The sequence below is a fragment of the Hippoglossus stenolepis genome, chromosome 14, assembly GCF_022539355.2.
Source record: "Hippoglossus stenolepis isolate QCI-W04-F060 chromosome 14, HSTE1.2, whole genome shotgun sequence".
NCBI lineage: Eukaryota > Metazoa > Chordata > Actinopteri > Pleuronectiformes > Pleuronectidae > Hippoglossus > Hippoglossus stenolepis.
Genome location: NC_061496.1, coordinates 15,030,789 through 15,055,072, shown reverse-complemented (window position 1 = coordinate 15,055,072; position 24,284 = coordinate 15,030,789). Strand labels below are relative to the sequence as shown.

The following is a 24,284-nucleotide window of genomic DNA, read 5'->3' as shown; positions in this document are numbered from 1 at the left end:
GCTAAGCATGCTATCTCTCTCTTTCCTCACTGTCTCCGTCTTTTCTCTTTTTTTGTGCACACCCAATCCGGCAATTTAGTCTGTCCGCAGGGTGCCTTTTAGTGTGTATTTCATCTCCCATTACCATGTTTTTGATCATTACCTATTTTTCATACCCATCGAGTCTTTAGACAAGACATAAAAAAAGCCTAGAGAAGTGGATGTGATCCATAAACAAAAGAACATCCCCCAGAACAGCGCGCTGCACCGACACGGGCGCCCACTCTCAGTCAAAGGTCACCTTTCTGTGTTCAGAGAGTTTGACCTGGAAGTAACAATCTGTAATTTAAATTCGCCCATATTTTGGCACAAGGCGAAGCTCAGGTGTTGTGGATTTCGAGCCTGTGCAGACTCTTGTCTTGACATTCACGACAGAACAGCAGTCACAACACACCGATCGTGTCACTTTAACAATCGCTGTAATTATTACAGGAGGTGGGCGAAGAGCACAACCCATAATCCAACTGTAAACAAAAGGGTCGCCCCCACCACCGAAACAGCAAAGCAGAAGATTTGAACCTGCTATTATTCCGAGCTTGATTGACAGGTCTTTTAATACACTGATTAACAGAGCTACATAAAAGCTATTCAAATTTCCTGATTATGATAATGTTCGTAAACACAGCATTGAAACAGGCTTTTCAATTAGGATTTGTTAAGAAATAAAGTAAATGTGGCCAATTTAAAGCCACAATTATGTTATGAAATAATAATAATAAAATCTCTGTAATAAAAGATAAAGACAGGACCCTTGAAGAAATACAAAATGGAAAACTAGACCTCACCCACGATGCAAAAGCCTGGCAGCACACATAATTATTATAGTTTATTAATTAAATATTATATATTCTCGTTGGGTCTAGTGATTCACCTCTAGTTAGTGGCGCCATTTGTGCCGTTGCACAGGTCGACGAAAAAGAAAGAAAAATCTCACCTCCTGCTGATTGTTTCTCTTTTTGAATTCAAAAAAATAAATATCTCAGTGCTGCTCTTTTGCCCGGTTGAAGAAAGAATTTAATTTTCAGGGACAAATCAGTTGCCTCTGTTGGACAATGTTTTCACATCCAGCTGCAGATATTTCATTCGGCTTAAAAGGGATAAACAGGGAGCGAATAATGAAACAAACAAGAGCGGAGAGAAAGTGGCATTGTGCTCTCAGATTTGTTATTTGCAAACAAGCATTAAAAACTAAGTTTAATAGAAAGTAGGAAAAAAATGCCTCATCTACTGTTGTGACGGTGAAATTCACAGGTTTTTAAATAAATCTAATGTGACTTCAGGTCAGCACTTTTCCTTTAAAGAACAATCTGAATGTATTGGATCCTGCAGCTTCACTGAATAAAAAAAAAAGTGACAGTGATATCAGCATGTACTGTAGATACAGTCTGGCATCCATACAAAAGAGGTATTAGCCAGTGCAAAGCCTTTTACTGGCCTCTCTGTGTCTGTGATAATCTCTCTCAGATGGCTTAGACACATATTCATTTTGCAAACACAATCATCCGACTGAAAGAACATTGAATCAATCAATTTTCCCCCCCAAAAAGGAATTTATGGCTCAAGCCCTGTACAGACGCCCATTTTGTAGGTGATGATTCCTGACCAGACGATACCTGGCAGTCATTTTGGAGGCAGCGATGTGAGGGAATGTGCCGCGTTGTTGACAGCTCAGCGCCTGTTGATGCTGAGCTGACAAACGCCTGCCGATACTTGAGTGATTGTCTGCGTCGGGGAACCTGGCATGTTGATGAACAACACGACCCCCTCCCCCTGCTCACAGAAATGATAGTTTCAAAGTCAATGCGTTTTTATTGATTCACTAATTGCCAGGGTTTTTTTTGGTGGGGGGGGCCCAGAATATCTGCTGTCACCATGAATAAATGATGTATGGTTGACTTGTGCATTAGCGCTGATGGATGACCGCTGCAGTTACAGTAGCTGGCCACTGGTTCCACTGGGAGGTCGGCTGTAGTGGAGCAATAGGGGCCTGTGTTTACTGTGTGTTCAGAAAATAGTTTTAAATGTGTCACAGACTTTCTTTTCAATCGATGGGCTTAAGTTTGATAGCTGTTGCTGAGTAAGATATTGGACGAATGAAAAGAAAATACTGCTGGTATTCCTGTCCGAGGGAATGCCAACGCTAAGTGGTTCCTCTACACAACCCAGAGATGCGACAACATCATCATCATTATCTGCTAACCCCTCACTCCCATTAATAATAAATGAATTCTAACAGCAGCGTTCAGTTTTACTGTGGAGTCTGTCAGAAACATTAGACTTAAAGTGAGCTAATTTACAGGACTACACGGAGACATGCAGCTCTTATGTACAGTATATGTATTTATCCCTCTCTTTGTTGTATCGTAACATTATGCAGCTTACATAATATCTTGGTATTTTCTGTGTGAGAAATAACAGAGTGTTTTCGACTAAATCCTTTTCTTGAATCAGCCGAATGTTTCAAACAAACAAAATAAATGAAGCACGTCTCTAAGCATGTAGGCATTTAAACTGGAACCCGCTGGAGTTTTTTTCTCGCCGTGCATTGCCCACTTTTCTTCAGGCATGATAAAGGGCGGTTAAGCATGAAGTGACATTTGGAGAGCTGGATTTCTGCAGCGTGGGCATGTTTTCGGTCCACAATGCCGTAGGCCAGCCCTGTGACGGACTCTGGACGAGTCTCCTTTCGAAAAGGTTACTCCTTATCAAAACGCCGTAGCGCAGCCGTTTATGCAGATCTGATAGTGAGAGATTTTTTCGATGAGGTTTTAAAAAACACTTCATTACAGATGGCAGGTGGCGTTTTAACTGCTCACGTTTGAAATTCACTGAAAGAAGAAACCAGGAGTCATTTCTGTAGGGAGACACATAACCACAGCAGAAATAGCGAAAATAAATAATGGAGACAAAAAGGTCTGAGTGAGCAGCAGTCGAAAAAACCTTGAGTGGGACGATCTGCAGTGCATAGTGTGTGTGTGTGTGTGTGTGTGTGTGTGTGTGTGTGTGTGTGTGTGTGTGTGTGTGTGTGTGTGTGTGTGTGTGTGTGTGTGTGTGACTCTACCAGATGGACCACAGCAGTCGCCCTGTGTGCAGTGGATGTACCCCGACCGGGATCAAACGCAAAATGAGCTGCCCCCCACAAAAGCCTGTCGCTACACCCAATGGTCAATTGACCCACCTGCACTATAGCTCGACCACTGCTGCATTTCAAACACACAACAGACAACAGGACTACAATAGAACACAAAAACAGGTTGATATCATAGTAATCACACGAAACTCAACAACCTCCGAATATAACCAACACACACCAGAGCATTTACTTTACATCGATGGCGGTTAACAGCCAGACTAAACTTGATCAGTGTGCGAGCTGCTGGCCCGCTGGAGTTGAATGTCACCCCACGCTGCGGACCGCTCTGTTGTCCAAATGGACACTAATCCACCAGAGTCCTGTTGAGAATACACTCGTAGTGCCAGAGCACATGCCAGACTCAACAGCCAAGGCATAGCTAAGCCTCTCTGGGCACCTCCGCAAACCTTTTCTCATTTGTGTTCATCTGCAGCCTCAAAGACACTGCATTATCGCTTCCATTCAAATAAATAAATTATCCATATGTTTGCTCAAAAGTGCGTAATTTGAATTTGAATGTTTAAATTTCATGTTTTTTTCTGTTTTCCCTCGTCAAAACACCAATTAATCAAAACCCTGACAAAGCACACGTCTCTGTATTATTGTGAATTAAATCAACAAAAGACGAGAGCGTTTCTGCAGTTTACACAGAGACTGAACAAGCGTTTGCTCGCTATTGCACAGTTAGAGAGGGAGAGAGGGAGAGAGGGAGAGAGACAGAGCGTTCAGCCCGAGCTTTCAAACATCCCCCCTGTCACATCCTCGCAGTCTGCAAAGCTCCGGCTGTACCAAACAGCTTTGAGTTAAAGTGGTAGAAAGTGGCTGTGACAAATGCAGCACAGCCTTGTTCCAGGATCAGCATGATGAATTCATTTCTGATCTGAGGAGCTTTCTACCAGGGGAAAGTGACACATGCAGGGGTTAAAGCCGGCGCTGCACCGTGCCCACTGACACAGGGAAGAAGAGGATGTGGGAGGAAAGCTTCAAATCTACTGAAATACTCGTCTTTAATATGGTGTTTATTTAAATAATAATACAGTCAAGGGTCCGTCCATGACCATGGGTCCACACATTTGTAGCAAGGCCGCCCATGTGGGATTTAGTTGTTCGAGGTTTTTCAAAGCAAAATGTCTGCTTTTTATTTGCTCACAATCAACAATGACCCTTGAAGCACTGAGCTGTAACTCAATAATAAATGTCACATTTTCAGGCTTCATCTCAATGTTTTCATCTCTTTTCAATTAGTTTCTCCGCAGGACGTCTCAAAAATATATACGCGAATCTCGTGGCGTTGAAATGATGAGAAAAGTATTAGATTTTCTTTAAATAACTAGCACAGAGCTTTAACTAGAAAAACTAATCTGAAGGTCATATTTTCGGTGTTAGGATATTACTAGAGATTCTGCTGCTCCTGCTTTAGGATGTAAGTTTTCTCTTTAACGAGAAGCTGTTGCGGCAGAACTGCTTCCTCCATTACTGAATTGTCGGAACACCTCGGCACACAGGCTCCTGCTTTCGGTGAGAAAGAAAAGAGGGAAGGATTTTGATTGAACCAACAACAGTGATGCAGGTGCACTTGTCTCCTCTGAGCATGAAATTACTATAAAGATAGTATCCATACATTGTACACCATTAATTCATGAGTATAAAGCCCATGGTCTTATCATTGAAAGCAAACAACAAAAGTCATCTGAGTCCAAAACCGTCCCTCGCTGTCCGGAGGCAGCCACATCGTGTTAATAGCTGTCTGCTGTCTGGGACTCCGTGATGCTGAGTTTGTCGTCGGGCAGGGAGGCGAGCGCAGTTGAAGCCTATGATTCTCATTTGTTGATTGTTACCGGCAGAGGGTGGACACCTGCCAGGAAAGAGGCGATCATCAGACTGAGTAGCACAGCAAGATGCTCCTACTGCCAGAACTTCAATAGAGCAACTCAATCTACCCTTCAAGGACAAATCAAGCAGAGGCTAAAAAAGCCGCAGCACGCCGAGGAGTGTGTTCTCCTCTATTAGATGTATTAGGTTGTTTTACAGCGTAGGTTACTGCGGTATTTTGAAGTGAAATCCCCAAAAAGTAATGCATTGTTCTCCAAAGCATTGATTATACTACATTACAGTGCTGTTTCCGGATACTGTGGCAGGAATAATTCAGTTTCAGATTGGGTTTTCCATCTTTTGTCCTTGGTTGCATCAATTTGTTCTCAACCCCACTCGGAAAAAATGCAAATATCAGTTTTGCTGTGAAAACACAACTTTTCCTTCTCTTGTTAATAATCAAGGTATTTTCTTGCGGCACTTTGAGGTAACACCTCGGCTGTCATCCTCACTTCTCCTCCTTTAAATAGAAGCCTTATTATGTGGAGTGAAACATAGGACAGGTGTTGAGACACCGCATCAGGCAGTTGACAAGACTCAAACCGAGAGCCACCCACAATGATCACAGTCTGCACAATGCATATTCAAACCTGCCATACTGAGCACGCTTTACTTTACCTGCTCTTTCACACTTGTTATCCGAACAGTGCATGTCGGCTGCTGTCAGAGTATGAACTATTGTGTGTGTGCAGAACTGTGCGACCAGTATATTCAATAGCAGTTTGAAACTGGAGATTTGGTTTCAACAAGCTGTGATTTCCAAAGGGCGTGGCAGAGCAACAGCATCACGGGTTTGTGCAAAAGAACCCGAGGGAGTGAGAGTGACAACGCAGACTGCAGTTAATCCATTAAGGTCTGAAACGAGGAGGGGTTTAGGGTGGAGGCGCAGGGCAGAGTGGAGGGCAGGGGGAGTTCATGTCAATTAGCCAGCTCTCTGCTTTCTCAATTAGCAGGATGGAAACACAGGCTCAAGCGCACTTCTGGGCTCCGGCCCTTAAAACGCTGTCGACACAGACGTCACCGTGTCAGACTGCGACGCACTTCCCGAACCAAAATATTGTGTGCCTCCTTTTTTTTCTTTTTATGAAAGTCTGTGTGGAATCCGTTTTGTACGAGTGTGTGTGTGTGTGTGTGCATTTATGGATGTGAACCAGAGCCAATCGGTGAGATGGGATTTCACATTGCTGACGGTGTGGCTGGCCCTCCTGGGTTTAAGCCACAAAAGCTTTTTAACTTTCTAAACTTTACAGGAGGAAAGAAATATCATTTGCCTCCTTAAAAAACTATTTAGCATCGGTCATCATTTAAAACGGCCAAATAATGCATCCAATCAACGCTGTGTACGTTTTTGTGCAAAGTCTGACCAAATGAAAATTACATTTCAAAAAGCACTGTAGTCGCTTTAGTCATTACCTTTAATTACATCTCTGGCATTTTTACATTTGCTCACTGTTACGTTGCACTTTATTCGCAGACGGACATAAACTATAAGAAAAGTGGCCACATCCACCGGTTAATAAGCTATAGTGCTAGATCTCTGACATACACACTGTAAAGTATCTCAACATGGATGCCCTTGATAGAGCCACTCCCTCCATCTGTCCACACACATTATTATAACGCACAGTGTGTATCCTTTACTAGGACATGGCAACAACATGGTTCCATCTTTGGTATGTGTCTGTATGTCATAACTACACACACACACACACACACACACACACACAAACAAACACTTCACCACACAACACACAGCAAACAGCAGATTGTGTTTATAGCTAATTTACTGAGTAGTGGCAGTCACTTTCATTGCTTTATAAAACCACGGTCCTGCAAAGCAATTTGGGGAAATGACACAGCGAGTAAGACAACTGTGAGACTATTTCCAATTTCAAAACACATTCTCATTTGGAGGAAAGGTTATTTGGATCGTATTACAGAGGGAGAAAGCAAAATCTTATGAAATAATGATCACCCACTATTTTCACCCAACGTTTTACCGCCTCTGCCCATCAACGTTTAAAAGTTGATACAACAACGAATGTGATTTGTGATGGGGGCATTGCCATGTATCTGCTTTCCTGTTCTTTACATTGAGACATTTAAAAAAGCAACAATAAAAAAACATGGATGTGGAAGAATAATATAGCAGTGAGATGGAGATTTTATATTTTTTGCCAGGTCCAACCCAAGGCCTTTATTAAACTGAAAGGTCAGAGCAGGAGGATAAAAGATGGACAGGAAACTGAGGGTTTGTTGCCTGAACTATTCAACTGCAAATGTCGCTTCTCTCTGCTCTTTTGGCAGGAAAGATACAGACGCACATGACAAAGGAGAAGAGACAAAGATGCTCTTCTATTTTAATCCCTTTTTCGTTTGGGTTTCACTCCACATCATTCTCCCTCTGTTGGGATAAATATACAGTATGACCGCTTCAAATCTCCATACTGCCAGTGCCATGGTTTTCTATCCTATCTGAAACAAAAGCCAGCTTGTTTAGCCCATCTTCTGTGTGTGTGTGTGTGTGTGTGTGTGTGTGTGTGTGTGTGTGTGTGTGTGTGTGTGTGTGTGTGTGTGTGTGTGTGTGTGTGTGTGTGTGTGTGTGTACTGCTCAGGCCTAATTGAAGGCACACTGAGAATTCTCATTAGTATGTCAGGCACATGGTTCTGCTAGGCTAGCTCGCTAGCTGTAGCTCAGCAGACAGGTGGGGAGGTCGGAGGTGAAGTGGAGTCACTGGGGAGCTTCAGCTCACTGCTCAGTTTTTTGGTGTGCTCGTCTTTTCCCTGTTTTCCCTCTTTACCAACATTATTTTTTCAGTGTGTTGATTTGGGAGCTCATTTGTGTAGCTACTTGATTCACCGTCCACATACACCTATTAGTATTAGTACATATATTATGTGGTACGTGTGGTGTATCATACCCTTTGTTTACAATGTGGGATCATCATTGATTATACATACTCACAGCAGTGAGGTACAGAGGGCATTATTTAACTCCAGGATTTGCTTGAATATCAGTGTTGTTGTGAGAGGAGGTGACAGAAACTACCGTAAATCACTTAGAAAGAAGCTGCCAATGAATATATTTTATTATTTGCTTTATCTATCTCAGGTCGAAGCTTTATTTTTGTTTTTGGAATCTCAGAGCAACAGTCCAACACCCCAAAAAAGCAGCAAATCTTAACTTTGGGATGCTGGGAAAATGACAATAATTAGCACCTTGACTTAAACAATTAATAACAAATAATTAGTTTCAGCTTCACTGAAATTCAAGATTGCTGCATCTACAGATCATGTAGACAACAATTAGTTGTTGTTTTTTTATCGAAAAATGTGACCATAACCTGGACTCCACAGGAATTTTTCACAATTACAAATATTATGTGAAACTCGGTTATAGTCACATGTCAGTGGATTGTGTAAATAAAGAGCGATCATGCATCGGGATGTATCTGGGAGAGAAGAAATCTCTGAGTTTATTATGGACGTCTGCTAGTTACATTAGCTCTGCCAGGTCTCACTCAGCTGAGCTAATTGAAACAAACCAGCATGAGAGTCAGAGCTGACAAGACGACAAAGAAAAATCACATGCTGGGAAACATGGTGAGTGTGTGTGTGTGTGTGTGCGTTTGTGCATTTGTATTTGAATATGCTTATGTATTCCTATCGAGCAGGGTGTGGGGGACAACATGCATTTCATTTCCATTCTCAGTGTAAGCATGTGTGTATGAAGGAACAGCCGAGTGCTGCAGCTGCCAGGTAACTGTGTTAAAGGAAGCAAGAGCTCCCTCTTCTTGTCTGTCTGAGACAAGCTGGACAACATTAACCTGAGGCAGGTTCGCTGCAAGGCATGGACAATTGTCTTTAGAAATCAATCAGTAGAAGGAATCAATAGGAAAAACATTTTTAAAAACTGATGTGACGATTAGAATTTGTGTGAATAATTGGCAACAGTATTTGTAAACAAAATTTGATTGTAAAATTTGATTAAATAGATGATATTTACAAATCAAAAAGATGAACATAAGGATTTGTGTATGAGAAAGTACTTTTTGAATGGTGTGGTTTTAGGAGCCCAGGCTGGGGGTTATGTTGAGGTGGAAGAAAGGGGGTCTCAGAAGGAACAGGGACTGGGCCTATACATTCAAACACCACTGCAACATTACAAATAACCAATATGATGTCCGTGCTTATTGAAATAAAATGAGTGGTACAGGAACCTCGAGCTCCGTGCATGAGTTAAAGCCTATGCTGATCTTATGCATCATTATCAACAGTCATCTGAGGGATAATTATGCGCGTGCACGTACATAAAAGTCACCTCAACTGCTTTCTAGTGTCTGTGTCTGTGCGCGTGCTGATCCCCTCCATCAGCTCCGTTCTCCTCCTCCACTCTCATCCGCGAGCGCACGCGCCGCCCAGTCCGCACCTCGCCAGCCAATTGGAGGCGGCGCGCGAGGTGACTGGACTTTCCATAAATGGCTTTTTTCAGGAAATACACTGGGAGGTGTTTGACTCTGCTCGACTCTCTCTTTTCCTTCTCCTCTCGTCGCGTTGTTTTGTTTTTAGTTTTCTTTTATTTACCGAGCGCCAGTGCCTCCGCTGTCAGGTCCTGCCCATAGCACCGCTCGTGTTCCCTCCCTGTGCAGTCCCCGGCTCCGCTCCGCACCATACATCCACTCGTCCTCTGAGGCACGCCGCTCCTCCACGCTCACTTCACCGGCTTTTTGCAGTTTTGTCCGTCAGGAACTCCGCCGTCAGCGTCCGTAGCACCGACACGAGAATGGTCATGGTGAGTAGGCTGCAGGCTTCACGGGGCGCACGGTCTCTGTAACGCACGTTTTCTTCTCTTTGTTGTGCGTGATTTCTGCGTAAAATTCCGCCGCAAGCTGGGATGTGTTAATACGGGGATATGTGTTGTACCGCAGCAGCAGGTGGAGCCGCGTTTTGTGTACAGCACACAACACTTTGCCTATCTGAATAATTATAAATCATTTGAATGGGAGTTCACTGAATCACACCTGTAGGGACACCGACTTCCCAAGCGCGTGTGTGTGTGCGTGCCTTCCCTCTGATATCATATAGTCCAAAATAACTCCATATTAACATTTAAATGCAAATTACGACTAAGCAACAAATCAGACCATTTTGTCGTAGTTGGAGAATAATAAAAAAACAAATTACAAAATCTTTACTCCACTCATTCTGTATGATAGTCCCTCCTGTGTGCGTTAAAGTGTTTGTGTTTAAAAGAAGAGAGAGAGACAAGCGGTGGGGGAGACCGAGTTAGTCCCTATACACACAGTCATGTAAATGTACATGGTGATTTTTACATGAACCCAGTAATAGCTAATTTATATACAGCGCTGTGCCGGCATCCTATTACCGTAGAGCCCGAGGCTGCAATCACTCTCCAAGAGCTGCGCCCCTGCGCCGCGCCGCCCGGCTCACTCAAGCGCGGAGCTCAGCAGCGATTGATTGCTTTGCTGGGATTCAGAGGCGCCTTTTCTCTGCCAAACACCAGGCTGAGGCTGGCGTGTGCCGACGAGGGCTGCGAGCCAGCCAGAGAGCGAAGGTGTTAACACCGAGGGGCTGGGGATGGGATGGGGACGTTGGAGGGGTGAGGCCAAGGGCTGAGAGGCAAGGCAAGAAGCCAATCGCGAGCTCTAAAGAAGAGCGAGGTTGGTGGGGAGTAGGGGGAGTGGGCGGGCTCTGACCTTCCAGCTGAGCAGGCGACTGGGCGGGTGGCTGCGAGGGGGAGGAGGGAGGGAGCGGGGACGGGATGGAGGGAGGGGAGGGGAGGGGAGAGAGGAGGAGGGGAGGCTTGCTGCAGCCCAGCACTCTCATCCAGGCTCACCACTCTCCTCTCAGCATCTGTGGAAGAAGAAGGCGATGCTCGCTCCTCATGCCTCTGGTGCTCGCTGATAAGACTCCACATCCAGGAAACAGGACGAGAGGCAGAGTGCAGAAGGCGAGTGAGAGAAAGGGAGACCAAGTGTCAGAGTACAGGAAGAGAGTGAGCGAGGGAGAGAGTAGGGGATTCTCTTGGCTGAGGCGTTAGGTGTGTTGCTGCTGTGTGAGGAGAGAGACAGCGTGAGACCACGGCCGGCGTCTCCCAAATGGAGTGGAATGGGTTTAAGATGGTAAGGAGGAGGCTCACAGGCAGCCTGCCACTGTACTACCGTTTACATCGATGACCATTGTTGAATTTATAGGCAGCCTGCAGTGGCTGCAGTGTGACAGGCTCCTGTAGCACAGCCGATGCAGTGACAATGTTGGAACTATTTGTTGTGTTGAATGTTAAGTTTCCTCATACACAAGGTGGACAAAGCATGGGGGGCTCGTGTGTGGCGAGGTTTGCGGGCAGGATGAGAAATGGAGGTAGACAGGCGGGGACGGAGAGCCAGATATCATGCTAATGGGAGAGGTGTGGAGGTAAGGAAAGCTGGGGAGAGGAATGGAGGAAGGGAAGAGTTAAATCGGGGGAAACAGCTCCCATTTTATGTTCAAGCTTGGTCTGATGTGTCCCCCCTCACCCTTTTTCCTGCCTTTGCGCCACTCTGAAATATTTACCTGCATGTAACACCGCAGCAGTAGAGGTGGGATGCCGACTATCGATTCTGAATGCACTACAAGAGGGAAGGGGGAAACTGTGGACGTGTGTGGGTTTGATATTCATGCATGCAAAGCAGTCCTTGTTAATTACGTGAGTAGACGTGTTATCCGTCATGCTGCTTGTGCACTCAGTGGGTGTGTGTGTTGTCCATGTGTTGTGCCAGAGCCGGAGAAAGATGGAGTAGGTGTGTTGGGAGTAATGCGCATGCCTGGATTTCAATATATGATCTGGCTGTAGTGGATTCTGGATTCTCTTAAGTGTGTGTGTGTGTGTGTGTGTGTGTGTGTGTGTGTGTGTGTGTGTGTGTGTGTGTGTGTGTGTGTGTGTGTGTGTGTGTGTGATTAACGGTTGTGTGAATGTATGTATTAGCAGTCAGGAGAGAAACTATGATCTATTAAACAATCCTCTTTTGCTCAGCTACTTTACACTGACTCTAACTTTGCATCCATTCATCCATCACACCCCTTTGACACAGTGAGAGGTTAACTATTCATATTTTCCCCATAATTCACAGTAAGGCAGAGTTTTATTCCACAAACGGTACTGCGTCACCATTCTGACCACGCGGTCGATACCATTTCTTTTGCATTCTCGGTGCACCCATCGGTTTTCAAAATGGTTCTCCTACCATCAAGTGTACTGACTCACTTTCGGCATTTGCATGAAGGCCAGTGGAAGCAATATCCATTTGTCAGCAGGTAAATGTTTGATTGTTTGCACACTGGCTTCTTTCCATCGGACGCAATCAAAATGCTAATTGAAAAACGACGGCGACTCCCCCCTGCTTTGTGACGCGGCTATAGCAGCGCCGCCTCGCTGGACGGTCAGGAGCAGCAGCTCGGTGTGGCATGGGTGGAGGGGGGCCTAGCAGGAACACGTGAGAGGACACATTAATGGGCGTCAATGCAGAGAAAGGGAGGGTATTGTTTTTATGTGTATACCAGCAGGGCAGGTGGCGCAGAAGAGATGGACACGGGGAATGAAAAGGAGCAGCTAGAGAGGGAATGTGGAATATTCATCAGTATTGAAGGAATCAGATATGAGTGTGCACTACGAGGCCTCCTGATGGGAACCAGCAGGACTAGACACACGCCATCATTTCAAGCGCACGCACACGCACACACACACACACACACACACACACACACACACACACACACACACACACACACACACAAACATGCAGTGGCTCTATTACCCTGAGGCAGAACACCATGAGCTCCAAGGTTACACATAGTAGGATGGAGTGTGTGAAGAATTTATGAGCTACAGTCCAGGAACCCAATGTGTGCTTGGTGTTTCAAATGTAACTGAAGATCATAGAGAAATATAAGATATGAGGAGCAGTGTTTTTTTTGTTTCTGAGGGGATTATAGGTCTGAGCAACAATGACGATGACTCATGGACGTCATGTAGAAATTGACTAAGAAATAAAAATAAAGTCGAAGCAAAAGGACAATCGAGGAATATTTCTCCGGCAATTCAATTACATGATCGCCTGTGCTGCGTTTTTTATGTCTGTGTTATTGGCTTTGTGCGTTTGTGTCAGCGTGAGTGTGTCTATCCGAGGAGCAACTGACGCATGTCCAGATGCAGAGTGACATGGTTAACTAGAGCCTGATTAAACACCAAGGAAATGGATCGAGCGAGCACTGGAGAGAAGTGGCTCAGGCAGGGAAACAATTGCCTCTTAATCTTCTTTTCTGTGCTCCTATGCTCAAACATTAGCTCTCTAGGTTTTACTGTTGATGGGTGTGCCGCATTATATATGTCGATAAACAGGCTGTTGCGTTTCATGGCGCAAGTGGAACGAGCAGACTTATTTACACGAGAGAGGAATTCCAGCTTAACCCTGCACGACCACCAAGTGCATAGATATTTTATATTTCTGCGCATCTACAGATAGTAAACTGCACTCAGTTTACAGTTTATTAAGAACATCAAGCCAAAAACCATGCAGTCAAATACACTCCTGCAGTAAATCCTAACTTCATGAAGATTATAATTATCAGTTTTTAATGAAATTGTTGTAGAGAGGTCATGATTTAATTTATAATTTTGGAGAATGTAGCTTGTGGTGCTGCTGAACTGCATTTTCCAGATATTTGTTTGTCTTACTTAGCTGCATTGATATACATGGGTTGGACAAAGTAATAGAAATATAAATAATAGAAACACCTGTTCATATAAACCAATACAGTTGATCAACAGCACGACAAACCACATCCTCCAAAATGAACAAAAAGGTGAAACCACACCTCTTTAAAACTGTGTCAATGCAAACTTAACACTATAACCTTCATCTTTATCTACTGCTTATCCTGGAAGGGCAGAGGGGGTGGGATGGAGCCAATGTATAACCTTCATGAAGGTGGGATTTATTGCAGGATTGCTATGTTAGGCTGCATTAGATTAAGCTATAGTTGGAGTGATTGAAAAAAATAAATTTTATAAGGCTGCACGACACAACCCAAAAAATATCTAAAGATAAAAAAATGTATATTGTCAATATCGATAATATTTGCGATGAACGTCAAACTATTTATTTTAAGTTTAAAGACTGATATTTGCTCCTGAGTGAAGGTTGTGGTTTTAAACTTGTTATACATTTTATGAACAGAGAATAACAACAACATTTGACAAACAGTATAACATTTTACTGCATACGCATCATATCGATATAACTTCCACTTCTCTTGTGTCGCTGTTGATGAAAGTTATATTGTATTATATTGTTTTATTGCACAGCCCTGGAAAATTACTTTTTCCTCATTTCCTTTTATTTCTAACAAACAAAATTTAATTGCTGTAAAGTACATTTCTTAAACAATTAGATCTTGCTCTGAACATTTGAGACCTATTGAGATAAACGAACAGACTGAGTCAGACCAGCGCTCTGCGGACGTATAAAAACACCTTCAAGCTGTTCTCCCAGGCCCAGTTATCTGCCGTGAGGCCAATTGGATAGTTTGCAGCTGTTATTACTTAACAGCAGAAAAACATACATTTAGATGGAAGTGGAATATGCACAGTGTGGGTGGAACCTGCTTGCGCAATGTTGCCCAGCATGTAGTGAATGCCTGGTATGGATTTTCATAAAGTCCACTTTGTAGAAGGACAGGAGGTAAACACCAGCTAAGTCGAAGGCCTTTAGCAATCTTATACTCTGTGTCAGGAGTGTATTGTCATGGCTGCAACTCTATTAATGTGGATTCAGTTTTTTGTAAAGAGAGTTTACCCTTCAGTTCATCAGTATCAGATAGAGAGAGAAATGTCAAATGGTCTGTGTGTGTGTGTGTGTGTGTGTGTGTGTGTGTGTGTGTGTGTGTGTTCATGTATTTGTAGTATGGTTCATGATTGTAGCTGTGCATGTGTGAGATGTGTAACATACTGGTAATTTCCTCTCTAGCTTTTTGTAAAATGACCAGCCTCAGTTAGGTGTGTACCAAAAGATGATATAGCAGAGACATATGGACACCAGTCAGTCAATTATAATTATATGTTAACTACATTATCTCTGAGTTTCAGAGTTGGGTTCTTTAGATAGACATGCTGGTGATATGTGAGGCAGAACTGAGCAGTTAGTTGTATTGCATTTGCTGAGCTCTTCCCCCAATAGTGCCAAGGAGCACAACTGGTGGTGTTGTTCAACATGTAAAGTGAAGCTTGGAAAAAATATTTTAAAAATAAATTTAAAGGCCATTCAGTCCTCCCTTGATCCACCATTAAGGGAAATTCTGAGCCACAATAGCATCAAAACAATTGTATCAATTCATCTGACACCTAAAAGTGTTACACTTACTGATATAGTTTACACTGCAGCAGCAAAACACAGTTTTTAAACTAGAATGTCTCCGAATGAAACCACATTTAAATTCACTACATCTGGATCTTTATGTAGATCTGCATCAAATTCCACACACTTATAGATATTAGTTCCTTAAACATGTCTGATTTTTTCCATCAAGATCCATGAATTATTCTCTGAGAAATGAACTAAAATGTTGAAAAAATCGAAACGTAAAGAAAAGAAAAAGACACAAAAATGTAATGGGGTTTTCCTTGGGTCACCCTTTCATGGAAATTGGTTCAGTAGTTTTTGAGGAATACATTCAAACAAACAAACAAATGCTAATGAAAACATAACCTAGTTTGTTGGAGGTAAAACATTATTATAATAATATTATTTTCCCAAACAAAGCATCTATGTGCTCAGCTATATTTAAAATAGTGTGGTCGACTGACGGTTAAAATATACTGTAGGCTGCTACTACTAAGTATAGATCTGATGTGTGTGACACAACACTGAGATACAGCTGAAGCAGACAAAGACATTTCTATTTGCCCCTTACAGTCGAGGTAAGAGGTTCTGCTATTGCTTTGGCACATTTTGTGTGAGCACATTATGTGTACATCAGCGTTTTGGTAGTACAGAGCCCGTTCAAATATCACTACATTTTTTATTTTCTTGAAATGTCTTTTCCACTTTTCTTTAAACAAAAGCTGGATGGAAACATCTAATGAGCCAAAAGCCTGTTTGAATAAGAAGCTGCTGTAACAATCTCTGTCCCAATTAGCATGCTTTGGTTTTTAAATATTCCTTTTGTGTGAAGCCTAAACACACATGAAGACTCACAAAACGGTCACGTTGAAAATTTAATAGGCTTCCACAGTGATTTCCTTCATTTATTTAAAATGTGTTTTTTTTTTTCCTCTCTCCCGTCTCTTTTTAAAAAGCTGGAATCTGAGAGGCATGGAAAGGCATTCTGCTGTGAGGGGAGCAGCATTCACAAATACTAGACCTAATTCCTTTGGCAGCAGCTCAAACTGCTACAGACAGACACATAATCAGCTGGGGAGTGTTAGCGCCTCAGCCCACTAGCAAACACAGGACCGAGCCCTTGTTGTGCATCGCTGCTTTTCAGAATAAATATCCCGATGGAAAATACAGTGGGAGGAAAGAGGTATTCGTGTGTATATAGCTCTTTGTTCAGTCAAAGATACAGAAGGAGAGAGGAACACTGGCTTTCTTAGCTACTTTACTGCTCCCTCTGTCTCTCTCTCTCTCTCTCTCTCTGCCTCCCTCCCTCCCCCTCTTTCTCTCATCCTCCGCTGTACCCTGTGTGTTTTGGTATTCATACAGATGTTTGGATATGAGTGGCAGTTCCTCCTGAGACTGTGCACAAGCGGCTGACTCGTCTCATCTGCATTTTGCATCCCAGGAAAAAAAGAGAACAGAAAGCAGCGGAAAGCATCAGCAGGCAGGCTGTGTGTGTGTGTGTGTGTGTGTGTGTGTGTGTGCTTGTGTGTGAGAGAGAGAGAGAGAGAGAGAAAGAAAGAAAGAAAGTCAGTGTGTGTGTGTGTGTGCGTGCGTTGTCTGTTGTTTGTCTTTGGCAGCTTAACTAGCCCCAGCGCTGTTGCCGTGTGATGTTTAAAGGACATTTCAAGGTCACGCTTTCGACAGGCCTCACCGCCTCTGACATATTAAACATTTATATATTTCTGTAACCAGATGAATTATAGATTTAACATGCAACTGAACATGCTACAAAATGGCACCATTGTGCTCGGTAATAGACACTTTGGGGCAAACACAGCTTCCCTCACAACATCCTTTAGCCTGCCTCATGTCATCAATAGCAACGCTAACACAAGGCAAAAAGGCTGATGTTGCTCTGTGCAGTAAACTAAGACACTGGAGAATCCCGCAGTGGCAGGAGAGGGTTTACACAAAGTCCATCTGCAAGTCAGTTGTGGTCGGTGGCTCATAAAGATAGGGGCAGCTGTACGTAAAGATCATAAAGCTGGAACTGACAGTTCTCATCTATCTACTGCGATATATCTTTCTGGAGGAGGAAGATAATACCAGACTATTTTCTCTCATCAGTCTGTGGTTTGTTTTCTTTTTACGTAGACAAGAGGTAACCAACCACGTCAGGGGGTAGTTAGAGCAGCGGTTCTCACCCCTGGGGGTCCAGGGCGCACTGCCAGGGGGTTCAAGAAATGTTTCAAGATTACTCCATTAAAATGATCATGATATACGGGTCGTCTGTGTTGATGTGGTGAGATCTTTTAAATACAAATCTAATATCTTTCCAAGACATTTCAGTCAATCAAATTTTATTTTTATAGCCTCTATTCACAAATCACAATTTGCCTCATGGGGCTTAACAAGGCGCCTCTGAAAAAAAAAAAAAATGTTAACAGGGAGAAAAAAATGCGGAAAAGTAAGAGAGAGTCACAAGTGAGGGATCCCTCTCGGGACGGACAGAAGTGCAAGAGATGTGACATGTAACAAAAGCACATTGACGAAATAACAATATTTACATCATTCACGAGAAAAGAAGTGAATCAATGTTCAAAGTATTTCTACAAAAGAAAAGGGAGCAGCAATGACGATTTTTATGGTTGCAGTATAGCCAATGTATATATGTAGAGGCCTATTGTATTATTTCTCATGTGTTGTTCTCTCACATAACATAGCATAAGTAGAAACAAAATAGGCAATGTAAAATTGTACCAAGGTCACACTGTTTATGAGGGGGTCCCTCTGAATATTTTCTATCTGGTAGTGTGTGTGTGTGTGTGTGGGGTCCTTGAGTTAGAAAGCCACAGATTGAGATAGTCACTCTGATAATGGAGGTGTTTGTCCAAACAGGTTTATGGATTCACAATCATTGCACATTTCCTTTCAATGGACAGGAATGCTCCATTTACTATACAGTTTATATGGAAATAGGGGGGATAATCTAAATTCCAGTGCTTATCAAAACTGATTAATGTCAGCAGCAGCGACCACCAGCACCTGCCAAGATGATACATATGGGGAGGAAAAAAAATAAAAAAGAGTGGGAGCAGCGAAATGATAGATGTGTGCTATCACGCAGATCTGCAGCTCTTACACCACAGGCTGTCAGAACTAAAACGTCACTGCAGGATTTTATATGGCAATCAGCCACCACCCCTCTATATGTTGCCTCCCCTGGCTCGCGCTACAGTATGTGAGTAGAGATAGTCTCCTGTGGGCATTTTCAATTACTCTGCACTGTACAGCAGGAGGGAGGGGTGGGGTGGGGGGGGGGGCTTAATCTGCTCATTTGAATGCACGCCACACTTAATGTTTTAGCTGGTGTGCCACGGGCCTCGACTGTTAGCGGCGCCCGTATACATTTAGGCTTTTGTGCCTCGCTCGCGCTCTCCCCTCTTCTCCAGTGCAGTCGGTGCCATTTCTCATTGTACCACTCCCACACCAAGTTGCACCGAGATAAAGATTTTCACAGAAGATTGGCTCGCGATAAATTCTCAAGTCAAACTCCAAATTGATTGTGTAATTACTGGTACAGAGCAACGCTATGGCATTTGGAAAGTAGCTGAAATAGTTGAGCTATTTCAATGACAGTGTATTAAAAAAAAAAGGGTTTGAAAGCATAAAGAAATCTGGTTCAAATGGCAGAGGCAGATCTAGGGGGGCACTGGCCCAAGATTAATTTCATTTGTCCCCTGAAGTGCTCTCTTTTTTCTTTTTGAATAAACTAGTCACAATAAATAAGGGAATTAATTAAGAATGTTTTTTTTTAAAAACACAATGTGCTTGAACAAGGAACAATTTTCTAAATATATTCAATGCGCTGTAGAGCTAACAGTACACAATAGATTACTTAAATGTGCACCATACTGACTCAATCTGATTTGTGCACAGATGTTGGACATATCATTTGGCCCCTTTGTGGCTCCTGACTTAGAAAAATGCTAAACACGCCATTGTTATGTCGTCATCAATGCTTAACTGGGCTCAAAAAAGATATTCGTCATGTGAAAAAAAGAAATGGAATAATCTGACATTTTATCATGTCACTCAGCATAAAAAGAAGGATGTCAGGAGATTTCCTCGAGGATAAATAGAAAGTTTCAGCTCGTGTCTCTATCAGCGATGCAGTCGTCTCTGCTACAACTACATGTAGTTTCCAGTTATTCATTGCCTCCATCACTGTTTACTCATTAAGACAGATGATGGACGGCTGTCCTTTTCCCTTCCAGCTATTTGATTATATGAGCTCTGGTTCGGAGCTGAATCAATAACCAGATTAGCCGGGCACACGATGCATTTACACACACACACACGCACACACTCACACATACACCCAGACACACCCTCACACAGTACCCAAGGCTGTGGAATGAATTCTTGAGTGCAACGGTTGGTTGGTGTCTGTGTGATTTAGCTCTGTGCCTTTGCTGCAAGGCACACGCACTCACACACACTCTCTCACACACACTCACACACACACACACACGCACACACACAGGCCGGCAGGATGTGTGTGAGATGCAGCTGATGGGGGAAAACAGTGATTAGATTAGGAAGAGCTCTGCCTCTGCTTAGCAGCCGGGCCAGCGTGCCTCTCTCTCTCTCCCTTGTTCTCTGTGTAAGTGCTGTGCTGTAGGTTTTGTTCTTATCGTGCACCTCCAGGCTGTTTATAGCTTTTTAAATACCTGCTCAACAAAGCCAATATTACCACTTCCAGCCTCGAAACTGTTTTAATCAGAACTCCATGTGTGAATTATACAGAAAATTTTGTTCAGTTGGAGAAGTTTACAAATGTCTTATTCCGCTGCTCTCGCATTTTCAGGAGGTTGCTTTAGCCTCTTATCTTGTTATTCAAGGCCCCCTTTTTTAAATATATACAGCAAGCATGGCTGTGGGCTTGAGGAATATATGTAGTTGTTCAGTTTGAAATAGCATGGCTCTGCTGAATTGCTTATTTCTGACCTGAGACATGCAGGTGGGTACAGTAACAGTGTATAGTGGGAAGCTGAGTTGAGTAAGTCTGCATACTTTTGTTTATAATGTTTGTTTAGGTGCGCGTTAGTGTATGTCAGTGCTAAAGATAGCGGCTAGCATCGCAAAAATGGCCGCTTGCCTGCACAGGTGCACGACCGCGTTCACTTGCCAGCTACATGGGGAGGTGGTGTCCTCGCTCATGACACATGGTGCTGACTCAGATGGATCAGGGCTGCCTGCTCTCCTTACCTCACTGTCTTGTTTCTGCGTCCTCTCTATCCTCCGTCCCACCGGCCCGGCTGAAAGCTACTTCGGCTTCGTCTAAGAAACGAGCACTGCACAGAAGCCATTCCTCCTGAAAATGCAACCCAGAGTAGTGCAGGTTTTTGTCAACGCAGTGCTTTAGACGCTCTTGCAGTGTCACTTTTATTTATTCAGAGAACAGTCGCAGCGAGTACAAAAAAAAAACAGGTTAGATCTTAACGTAGTCGTGGCAAGCGTGATATTTGTGTTATGAAAGACAGAGCGAGAGGGGAAAAAAGCCCTGTTGGGAAGAATCAACCTTTTATGTCATTTTAAGTGACAGGCGTGATGTAGGCCTACTATAGGCTGACAGTGATCTTCCTGTCCTGTCTCTCCTGCTTTATTTTTACCCCTTTACTCATATTCCCATTCTTTCTCTCCTCACCAACCACAGAGACATGGTTAATATGTCCTGAATAGGCATCAACACATTAGAGAGATATCATCTCTGCTGAAACCTTTAGCCACATTAATGACATTTAATTACGGATGGGATCCCATGTAGGGGATGAGACAATGATTTAGCCTCTTTAATCCACCAAAATGTCCTTGCTAAGAGCCTCGACGAAGATCACTCCCATCCATCACACCCAGGGACTACAGCGGGACAGACAGCGATGCACAGCGCAGACATCTCTCTGATTTGACTGAGCTAGAAGTCGAGGTGCTGGCTGCGGCAGCCAGAACTGGAAGAAAGGCTGGCGAGCTGCTGTTGATGGGGATTTTATGCTGTTTGAGGGAAGACTGCTGATGGGATGGTGTCGCTGCATTGATTTACAGCTGAGGATTTGATAGAGAAATAGGGGTCAGGGGCATTGAGTCAGGGAACGTTCCTGGCGCAGGAGCGAATCAAGGGGAATTTTGATGAGGACCTGAGAGGCCAGGCCAGGGCCGGGGCTGAGGGACAGGGACTTGGGCTGACAGGCAAGGCCGGGACTTCAATTCCAAGGCCCAGTCCCAGCGCTGCAGGCTCAAGCCAAACAGCTAGGCAGGTGTCCAGCTGATCTCACACCCCCGCAAGGGAGGAACTGCAGAGCATCAGTCACTAGAGCTGCACAAATTGAAGTGTCATCTCCAGAGTCAAGATGCTCACCAATTTTCTGCATGCGTTGGTGCAGAGTTGGGATTCAGCCAGTGGACAAATGGCTCCAAGTCCGCCTACAGACTTGGCTGAGCAAAGGAGACTTTAGTGTGTGTGCGTGTGTGTGTGTGTGCGCGCGTGTGTTTCGTCTGTGTGTGTGAGAGAGAATGTAACCATGTATTTGTGGAGCACCGCAGGTCGTCAGGGTCATTGCCTTTGAATGGATGATTGAAGTAGTTGTAGAAAAAGGTTTTTAGATAAAAAAAAAAACTTAAAACAATATCTACAAAAAATAGAAAAAGTCTCATTGCTTACAGACATTGGATATTTAAAAAGAAGAACATACTCACCCTACAAATGTCTGTGGTATATAAATATTTATATTATTAAATAAATCCTGTCCGACATACCCTTCGGCAATTGGTCGTATCCTGTCATCTCCTGACCTGTGACCTCTCACAAGTGTGTGCCGATTACCCAAGGGCTGTGAGGAAGTGTGTGGGAAAGCTGCATCGATTTCACTGAAGACCGAAACATCACAAAAAGGGAGAGAAGAGAGGAGGGGGAAAAAGTCAAGCCAAAGTTAAATGAAAAATTGCTTACATACACGTCTTGCACGGTCTGGAACATTTATTATTCCGAGTCACACAGAGAGAAAAGAGGTGGAGGAGGATAGAAGAAGAGAAGAATCCATTTGGTAAAGTAGATGCAGATCGATGAGACTGGAGGCAGGCGGGCCAGAGTGCAGAAGAGGAGGGGTGTGTGTCTCTGTGTGTGTTGGCGAGTGTCTGTGTGTGCTTGCGTGCATGAGGCGTCCCAGATTACTTTCCATGATTGATCCGGCCCAGCATCCGTCTGACCTGCAGGACGTTTCAGAGCTCAGAAGACGCTGGTGGAGGTGGAGAGACGGCGCGAGGGAGAGAGACGGCCAGGAATAAAGGGAGAGGAGAGAGAAAAATAAAAATCAATAGCGCAGAGAGCATTACAGGGAACTCGACTGGCCAAGAAACTGAGATAGTAAAGTCGTATTAATCTCTTTGTGTCTCAGTCGGTTTGATAGGAACTCCAATTCAGTATCACTTTAGGGGACTGAAAGGGAGTTTTAGTCGAGTTTAATAGCATCTGGTGGGGCAACATATGGCACGTACTGTCAGTATCAATTCAAACGTGAGTTTTGTATGTGTATCTGCATCTAGTGATAAATTAGAACTAGGTCATTAATCAAATTGGGTAGTGGCATTGTATTTTCTCACATTGACAAGCCAAATTATGTGTACGAAATTTGAATAAGACGCATAATGCAATCACAAAAAAATGTATATCTAAAGCCCGATGGTGAGGCGAAGTCTAACAAGTCAGATGGGTGCATGCTGGCTCCATTTTGTAGCTGCCAGGCAGTGTGTCTATCAGCGAAGAGATCCTGCAGCACAGTGTCTCCTCTGCGGTCTCTTCCGCCTCCATCTATCCCGGCCAAGTCAGGCTAAATTGATTGTCTCAGCTCTGTAAGAGAAGGAAGGGGAAGGAAGGCTGCGCCCGGACGGGGACATAAAGTGGTGGTTTTATAGTGTTAAAGCAGTGGAGGAGCGATGAAGGTGAAAGAGGACGGGAGAGGAAGACAAACGCCTCATTGGTTTAACTTAATTGTAACTCATACCACAGAAAGCATCCTGTAATGGAATTATATACATTTAATCTAAAAGAAAGCTTGTCTGTGTCTTTGGTATTTTCAACTCAAAACAAACGTGTATATATACCGTATATATCCCCCCCCCTCTCCTTGCTGTAGACGGGTGAGGCTCGTCTTGTTCGACTGCAGCACCCAGACACCACTGGCCGGGAGCCCAAGGAGACAGGAAGCACTTTTGCGGCATCAAATATTAATGGCGTTATAGAGTGTATTGATTATATAATAAGTTTTCCCAGCATCTGAGCACCAACTGAAATGTATTCCCTGAATAATTGAAACTGTATCCATGAGCGGGTTTTTCATCTCAATGGCTGGCGAACGTAATTGCATTGCGCCCTTATTCCATTGTTATTTGAGATTTTATCAGGAGACGCACGTGTGTGTTCGTGTGATAAATGCCAGGACAGTGAGAATATGAAGATGAGATTGCCTGTGTGTGTGTTTGTGTGTTGTGCCCGAGACTGTGTTTGTTTTAGCGAATGGTTGAGCCTTCAATATTGAGCACTGAGTAGTGTTTTTAAAAGTGGGATGCGGGGACTCAAACGCACTTGTAAGAAATGTAATATTCCTTTTTGCCGACATATGCTCCCTTGCGCCGCTGCTGAAATTTGCTGAAAATGGAGACTCATACGCATCTGCTTGCTGCTTCTTACATTTCAATCACCACATTCGTACATGCTACAATGACACTGCCCCCGTCACTGCTTGCTGCGGAACGCCATCCACTTTCGCACTGACATAGTAAAATGTAAAATGATGGCTTTGATGTTT

At 43.6% G+C, this 24,284-nt stretch overlaps 1 protein-coding gene across 10 annotated transcripts in view; it reads left to right on the top strand.

The window, feature by feature from the left end:
* The window catches only part of elavl4 (ELAV like neuron-specific RNA binding protein 4), a 74,365-nt gene that overhangs the window by 5,336 nt on the left and 44,745 nt on the right, over window positions 1-24,284 (top strand). The window contains exon 1 of one of the 10 annotated variants that reach the window (XM_035177476.2): window positions 9,486-9,836. The exons of 8 other annotated variants lie outside the window; for them this stretch is intronic. In XM_035177476.2, the coding sequence (XP_035033367.1) occupies window positions 9,828-9,836 (9 nt within the window). In that variant the 5' untranslated portion in view covers window positions 9,486-9,827. Of the gene's footprint in view, window positions 1-9,485; window positions 9,837-10,861; window positions 11,188-24,284 lie in introns of those variants that run through there. One more of the 10 variants, XM_035177475.2, reaches the window with a different exon arrangement.